This window comes from Athene cunicularia (assembly GCF_003259725.1).
Source record: "Athene cunicularia isolate RWA chromosome 1 unlocalized genomic scaffold, athCun1 chr1_part2, whole genome shotgun sequence".
In the NCBI taxonomy this organism is placed as follows: domain Eukaryota; kingdom Metazoa; phylum Chordata; class Aves; order Strigiformes; family Strigidae; genus Athene; species Athene cunicularia.
In genome coordinates this window covers 18,502,442-18,510,973 of record NW_020799092.1, presented here as the reverse complement: position 1 = coordinate 18,510,973, position 8,532 = coordinate 18,502,442, and the positions used below count along the sequence as shown (strand labels likewise).

The 8,532-nt window shown below is 32.9% G+C and overlaps 2 protein-coding genes across 2 annotated transcripts in view; one reads left to right on the top strand and one right to left on the bottom strand.

Moving 5' to 3' along the window:
- The first annotated feature begins 1,541 nt into the window (after positions 1-1,541).
- Positions 1,542-3,840, top strand: PMCH (pro-melanin concentrating hormone). The gene is made up of 3 exons (XM_026841054.1): positions 1,542-2,527; positions 3,026-3,227; positions 3,452-3,840. The coding sequence occupies exons 1-3, from the start codon at positions 2,285-2,287 to the stop codon at positions 3,499-3,501; spliced, it is 495 nt and encodes a 164-aa protein (XP_026696855.1). The 5' UTR covers positions 1,542-2,284; the 3' UTR covers positions 3,502-3,840.
- A 3-nt stretch (positions 3,841-3,843) lies between these two features.
- Positions 3,844-8,532, bottom strand: part of PARPBP (PARP1 binding protein) — a 53,192-nt gene continuing 48,503 nt past the window's right edge. Inside the window, exons 9-10 of the mRNA XM_026841053.1 lie at positions 4,850-5,000; positions 3,844-4,202 (exon numbers count right to left, since the gene is read on the bottom strand). Coding sequence (XP_026696854.1) covers positions 3,868-4,202; positions 4,850-5,000 — 486 coding nt within the window. The 3' untranslated portion in view covers positions 3,844-3,867. The remainder of the gene's footprint in view (positions 4,203-4,849; positions 5,001-8,532) is intronic.

Sequence of the window (8,532 nt, the reverse complement as noted above, 5' to 3'; positions counted from 1 at the left end):
TTCTTCCATAGACATCAGCCTATAGGCACAGTAGACAACTAAATAGACACTGTAGATGGAATTTCCGATTGATTCAGGTCAGTCATTCTTATTTTAACTGTGCTGTGTATTAAATGAAAGAGAAATATTTGAAAGCAAGCCATGTGTGATATATGTTGCATACCTGTGGGTACTATAGCTTCAGATAAGCAGAAGCTCTTGCCACATACAGAATTACTGGATAGTTTGTTACCCAACTCAATTCATACACCAACATAGAAAGATAAACGTCTGCTGCCAGTAGCAGCTCCAAAGCACTCCTCTTGTTCTGCCTAGACTGAGCTAAATGAAAGCGTACCATTACTTTTGCTTTATTAATTGAACAAAACAGTACAAATACTGAATGTGAGGAAAGAATACAAATTAGCAAGGAGAGGTTTGATGAGAAGTTCAGAACCATATACAATTGATTTCAAATTTTCCTCCTCTGTAGCCAGGCAATTAAAGTCAAAGAAAAGAAACCACTGCAATTACCCAGAGGCAAGTACAGACTCTACAGCAAGGAAGTGAAAAGAATGAGAAGCAATGATTCTGTCAGAGATGCTCTGCCCAAAAGGCTTAAATGCACTTTCGTCATTTAGGGAAAAGTGGGTATACACAAAATGTCACTTAGTCAAAAACTGCTTAGTCCAGCAGGACATATTTTCCCGTGAAACTTCTTACCTAGAAGTTGCTTTGGAAAGACAGTCTGATTTCCAGGAAGTTTAGCAGTGAACAGTGACTTAAAATACCACAGTACCAACAATGCTGGTCAGTTTTTCTACATAACACCTTCAGTCTGTGGATTAGTGTTGTATCATTGCCTGTTTTCAGCAGGAAGCATTATTATTCATTCTGTACTTCCCTAAAACTATGCAATACCTCTCCACAGGCACTCATATTTCCTCCTTGGATTTCTTATAACAGGTATACATTTTGTCTTTATACTTGCTATCTGTGACTACCATTGATGTGCTTTAGACTTGTCTAGATTTTTAAACATCAATCTTACTTTCTCCCTCACACCACATCAGTGGTAGTTACTAGTGAAGACCATCAGAAAACAGTACAAACAAAGAAAAAAAAAGAACCACTAAGAAATCACTTTTGCTAATAAAAATTTACATTTCATTCCTAGTATATGACAGTTCAGAGAAAAAGCAGGAAAAGCAAAATGGAGAGTGAGGGAGGAAAGCAAGGGGGAACCAGTACTCTTTCTGCTCAGTCAGGTTCTTGGTCAATGTCCTAGTGCTTTGCCTTGACTAGCAGGGTGTTTTGTTCTCTGAAATAACCTAAACGTTAAAACAAACATGTTAAAACAAACATGAATTTAAAAGATGGGTACCAGCTAAGAGGCACACAGCCACTGAAAAGGTGGTTTGTATCACTGACATTAAGAGATTAGCTAAATTTGGGCTGGCCTCATTTGCTTTCCAGATCAGGTTAAAAAAAAAAAAAAAAAAAAAAAAAAAAAAAAAAAAAAAAAAAAGGTTATGTAGAAACTCTTACATTTCCTTCCGCAGGGTAATAGTTCAAAGACTTTTTAAATGAAAAACTAAAGTTTACTTTTCTTTCTACATTCTAAGCCAGTATATCTGACTATGTTATTTTTGTAACTGGGAAAGGTTTATCTTCAGAAAGAAAATGTAGACAGATACAATTACTTAGGCATTAATAAATGTTTCTAGACATAAGCTCTGAATAATGGAATCTGACATAATGGACATCGAAATACAAATTAATGATTTCAGATCTAACACAGTAGCACTCTAAGCTATTGTTAAATTTCAAGCTTTCCAACTCTTTAGTGAATCTGTTTTGATCAAAAACTATGATAGATCACACCTTTACAACAGTCCTGCTTATTTATGTAGATTAGTTCCTTTTCTTAAATTGCCTTAACTGGGTGTAAGGCTTTATAAACAACACAAATGGACATCACTTTTTCTGTGAACTTTGTTATACTGATCCATGAAAAGGAACTAATCTGTGATGTTCTAAAAACATACAAAGAAACAAATTATCCATGATAAAGAAAGGTTTAAGTCATTCTAAACAACAGATGGGATTAGAAGGATTATAGAAAAGGTTACTCCTTAATATGAATCATTTTTAAAGAGTGAACTCAGCCATTGAAGTAGTTTCCATTCAATCTGTAAAATATATAAAGTGGGCACAGACAGAGGACATATTAATTGACAACTGGAAAAGCTTTCTTAGAATTTGAAAACTGCTTAACTTCTATGCAAGCATTAAGTAACTAAGAATGTGTATCTCATCATACATGTTAATTCTCTCTCTGTTTTCTCAAGGTTTTCTACTCTCAGACTCAAAATCTCTGCAAAAGGTAGAAGATGAAGATTTGTTGCTAACCACATTAAATCTAGGAAAATCTCTTCGAAATGGAGATAGAAGTGTGAACAGAGGAGCTATACCTTTGCTGAAGCATTATAAGACTGAAGACAGTAGTGTTTCAGACAAAGAGGATGACAGAAACATTAAGTTTTTGGTGAGTTTTCAGTTTTATGGTTTGGCTTATTTGTAAAATGGAAGTTGTCTTTGTAGACCTTTAGAAAACAAGTACAATAATTTAAAGTGATAACCTGGTGAATATACAAAAATATCAGTTTAGCATACTATAGTCAAGAATAAATTTTCAACTGCATGTATCTAATTGCAAGATTTTATATGTGTAACTTGGACAGTTGAATAAAAGAAACCTGATTTTTACAGAACCATATGTAGCCAAAACTTGGGGGAAAAAAAAAAGTCTATGTTTGATTCAGCATGTCCCTATATGCAGCAACAAGTTTTTAACTTCACCAGAGTGAAGACTCATTATATTATCATGTTCTTTACCATAAAACCATTTCAGCTAAAGATATACTGCAGGTCATTACTCTTAAAATATAATCTTGAAAGATAAAATACTTCCACTGCTAAGCATAAAAAGTGAACTTTTATGCAACTGATTTAAAGACAAACTGCTTGTTTTCCCTTAAAACAGGACACAGATTTCAGACAAGGTTTCTTAAATCATGTTATCCCAGTCAACTTTGGTAGAAAGCATCTACCTTATCTTGCACTGAAGGGAGCCATGGCTTTTCCAGCTGACACTGGAATTCATAATATTGAATCAATACAGGAAAGAGAGACTGCAGATGAAGAAAATTCAGCTAAATTCCCTATAGGAAGGAGAGATTTTGACAGTAAGTGTATTTTCATTTTTACATAAAAATTATTTCATTCTGGTAAAGTATAATGCAATATCTACTTAGCAATTTGATAAAGGTTAATTTAGAAACTTCATGTCTATTGTGATTTGGTGCACGGGGAAGGAAGCATTGTTAAATTTGTTAAATTAATATTTCCAGAGGCCATAAAGAATTTTATTTCTTTGATGATTTAAACTTTCAGATTTCTTTTCCCGCAGTGCTCAGGTGTATGCTGGGAAGAGTCTATCGACCTTGTTGGCAAGTCTGAAAAATACTGATCTACACCACGTTCTCTGAAGATTAAATATTTCTTTATGAATTTAATGTAATTTGAAGTTACTGTGTTTTAGCGTGGCTATACATATACATCCAAAAATACTTTCCCATCACATTGTAGAGGGAAACATAATTCATTACCAAAAAAGAACATAGCTGGCATTATTCATGATGTATTGTTATAAAAAAATAAAAGACTTCTGCATAATCCAGACTCTTAATTATTTGTCTAATATTACATAGAAACCACTTTCACTTATTTTGGTATGAAAGGAAGTAATTAAGGAATTTCACCCTTTTCTTGCAAAATCTTACAACTTTGAAACCCGTCAATATACATATATGTCAAAATGAAAATTTATAGTTGAAAAAATTGAGTTAATTTTGCCTGACCAGCAATCAACTTATTCTTGCTTGCAGTTTTGCTGTGTTTTCCTTTTCCACTGATTTTCCTGTCCGATACCTTATGAGGGTTGTTTGAAGTTTTAGGTCTTTTAGCATTTTTTTGCAAAGATGGTTCACTTTCCTTATCACAGATTACTTTGTCATTATTCAAATCCATCTGTTCATTCCTGGAATTCTTGTTTCTTGGCTGACAACTCAGCTTTCCCATTTCTGTATAACTTCTAGTCTGGTGAACATTTTCAGAAATAGTTCCAAGCACTGGTACATCTAGACATGAATTCATACCTTCTGTCATGTAAGAATATCAAAAAATATGTGAAGAAATAAAAAGTTACCTGGGATTATTCATCCTTTTTCTATCAGAGGACTATCATATGATTTTTTAATCAAAACTAGTGCTTTATCAATAAAGCAAAACTATGCTGGTCATTGCAGTTACACTTATGAACACATAGCAAATGTACTTCAAATTCAGAATGACATTGCTCAAAACCAAGTTATAGCAACTAATTTAGGGAAGAGGATTTATAACTTTAAGATATTGAAAAAGATGCCTGAAAGCCTAGAAATTATATATATGACATGGTTTATATTGGAGTAAAACAATTTTTCCCCCTATTTTTAATGGCAAAAATACAAATTTCACTTAGCTTACTTTTGTAAAATAAGAAGAAACATTACATAATTGATGTAAAATGTATCAATTTTTTTCCACAAGATAGCATCAATACAAATTTTTCAGATTTATATTTTCAAAGCATTAGCATTACAATTTTAAGGTAAAGACATTTAACTGCTCATAGCATACACAGAGCAATGATACATGTCTATTTTTTTTTCTTCAAAACATATTTATACTTGAGTTTTACTAAAGCCTTGTTTGATAACATTTGAAATATTAGCTATCATATTTACTTAATCCTACTGCACTTTACCTGTGAGATATCCAGCTTTTAAATGTTGCTTTGGTGCAGGATGTATGCAGATTGGAATTTGGTTACTGCTGAGGAAACGCTGATCCTTTATTTCACCCAGCTCCTTTTTATATGTACATGCAAACTGAGATTTGATTGAAGATTGTTTCCCCTGCAAATAGAATCTGGTATTAGCTTTAATTATTTACAAAAGTAAAAGACAACACCTGCAAGATAATAAGTTTCTCCATTCTTCTGCCCTGAAAGCTTTTAGATCATGTAAAACTCCAGAAAAATGAGTATGCTCACATAAAAAAAAATATTTATGAAGCATTCATTTACAAAGTGTAAAGGCTTTCAAGAATACTGATAAAATTATTGTATTAACAGGCTAAAATAATTTTTAAATCTTTTTCCATCTCTTTCAGAAAGATACACATTAAATTTTAAACTTTCAACCTAAGATTTTCTGTCAAAGTTAGTCCCCTCTTTTGATAGACTGAAGACTCTACCATTTTGAGTAGTCATCATAGCTACTACAGACAATTATCATACTTCTACAGGTCATCCCCTTTGAGATATCAGCTCATAAATGCCAAGTATAAGATAACTCTCACCACTTAACACATTTATACATAGAGGAAAGCATAACAGCAGCACTGAAAAGGAACGATAGAGAATATAAACTAAGCTTCAATATACTTATACCTAAAACTGGAATATAAAGTATTATTTCAGATCTTTCTTTGTCAAATTTCAGAGTTCCCATTTACTCACAAAATAAAGCCATTTGCTCATTGAATGCCAATATCTAACTCAACATTTGTCAAAACATACCTATATAGCATAAGTTGCCAGAAATCTATACACTATTGTATCTGGTTCTGCATGCTCATCTCCTCCTCCCAGTCTTGGAAGCAGGGAACCTAGTCTCATAGCACAGGTAAATCAAAATATCTGGCTAAATTACAAAAGATTAAATAAATTTTTTAAATATATAAATATATCCATATTGAACAGAATTGATGGTTACAGGTCAAACTTCCTCAGTTTACACGTAAGTTACAGTTTCACATCAGCTTAGAATTTCAGGGTCAAACTTTGTACATTCTGGACAATTTATCACAAATGCTATAGACTCTGCAAGACAAATTATACCCTCACTTGCATTTAAATCTCTACTGATTTATACAAAATACGTTGAAAGATATAGCACAGAGCTGATAATTACAATATATTAGGAATTTTAGTTAATAATTCTATTACAACAGCACAGGTGAATTCAAATTAATTTGAGCTGCACAGCTGCTACAGTACAAGTATCCAAAAATGGGACAAGAAAGAAACATTGTCACAAAAGAAATGTTACTACATAGATAACAGCAATGATTTGTTAAATAACAGGTTTACATCCACTTTTCTGATTAAAACGTTTGCATTATGCAAGTCTACTTTTCTTCTTAAAACAAGCATGTTTAAATCTTACAGTTCAGGTTTGATCCTTATAGATATCTTTTTCTTCCAGCTCAGAATCTCAGATTTAGACAGAAATAAAGAATACATTCCCCGAAACCTCCCTTCACAGGGGCCTTCATCTACAAAATTCAGTCACAATTTATGCCACTTTCATCTGATACTGTTTTCATGCATATAAACTAACAGACTCCAGCTTTTTATCACTGAGATGCAACCTAATTATTTCTTCATGATACTGCAGTTAACCAGGTGAACACATGTAGCCTTCTTGGGGGAAAAAAAAAAAAAAAAAAAAAAAAAATCACATTTATTTACAGAAATGTAGTTCTTCTGACTTAATATGTCTGTACATACATATTTTTACTTTAAACTTAGTATTTCCTTCAAGAGTTAAAAAGACCCAGTTTTCCCGTTGCCTATCACTCGCAAACTGCAATTTCTCTGTGCCAGATAACAGCATAAGAAAGTAAGTCAGATTTAACAGGGAGAACTAGCCAGCCTGAGTCTCAACAATTCTAATCTTTTTAAGTGTTAATCTACTCTGTATTTAAAACATTTACTGTAAGACTATACACATAGCCATTTATAAGGCTTTTTGTGCTTCAAGTTTATGCCTTAGCTCACCAAGTCATTAAGTGTATGTCATTAACTTCATACCCTTTTCAGAGAGTGCTTTGAAGGGTAGAGAAGCTATACCATAATAAATAAAAATAAATAAATAAATTTTAAATAATTAAAAATGCAACTCTAATCTAGTTTAACCTAATCAACATCCTATGGTATGATTAGAATATTCAGAAAATCAGGGGCTTACATTTTCTTTAACCTTAAGGTTACTGTAATATTAATGAAAAATATTTTCCTGTATTTGCTATGTTTCTTAAATCCTTCACCTTAATTCTTTAAAATTCCCTTAATTCTTAATTACTGTTCAGCAAGTGACACATCAAAAATTATACAACAATAACTTGCAGAGTTCTATCACACATTCATATTACAAGAGGCAAAAAAAAGCTTCTGTGACTCTGTAATTTATGCTGAGTTGATAAAGCTATAATAAACACAGGATGAAGAACACCAAACTTGAGCAAGAAAGACTGATAGTTACCATTCTATAACTAACAATAAATCCCGTTATTTTCTGTGATGTCAGGGTTTCTTTTTACCACCCCCATCAGACACTGCATTCAGGTTGCAGGGATTAGGATATGTGAAGTCAAAGGACAGAAATTAAGCTCGAATACTAAAAAACTTGCAGCACAAATCCATCTCTGTTTCAGCTTCACTGAAGCTTGTAATAAACCTCAAAGCCTCACTCTGTATTACATCACATACAATTTAGTCATTTGCAAACTGTATACAAAGCTCTACCAAGTATGACTGTTTCAGCTGATGCTAGTATTGATCTAAAGGGTATATACAAATTAAGAGTTCAGGACTAAATTTGTTGAAGCAGTCAAACTTTGCAACTAGTCTAGGAATGTATATTCAGTAGTAAAAACAACTGTATTACACTGAGTGAGGTAGAAATAAATACATTTTAATAGCCTGAAGGCAGAACGAAAGAGTACAAGTCTAGCACTGAATTAAAAAGTAGAATTTCACTGGAATGTTTTTAAAGAAAAAAAGAGAAACTTAAAATTTCATTGGAGCACACATATTGAAGCCTGTCAACAGCTTGAAATAGTTCTTAGAAATTAGAGTTCTTTTACATTAAATTCCCTGAAATACATTGCTCTGAGGGCACCACCTCAATGACCCACAGCTCTGGGAGAGCAAAAAGATGCTGGGAGCTCAATTTGCTAATCAAGTAATTGCACACAAATGGCATGCAATGAACTCAGACTTACTATCCCCTTCACAAGCAAGTGGGATGTTGCCATTTTCCCTACAAAAAGAAAGAGATTCTGCTGCACTTCAGAAAAAAAGGGTTCACTGTTACCACTGTTCATCTGGAAGAAAGTATGACAGAATTTAAGATAGCATTTCAGCACATGTAGGTCAACTAGTAGTTATAATGAGTAGATAAAGGAGGACATTCTCCCACCTTGACATCTATATCTAGAGAAGTTTTTTTCAGTTCAAGACGCCAATATAAAACATTCACTTTTATATGAAATATTAATGGTGCATGCTCTATTTATTTCTAAAAGTTAGTTGATAATCTATTCCAGATCTCCTTCCAGCATCTGCATACAGACAGTACTGCCAATATTTAGTCACTAAGA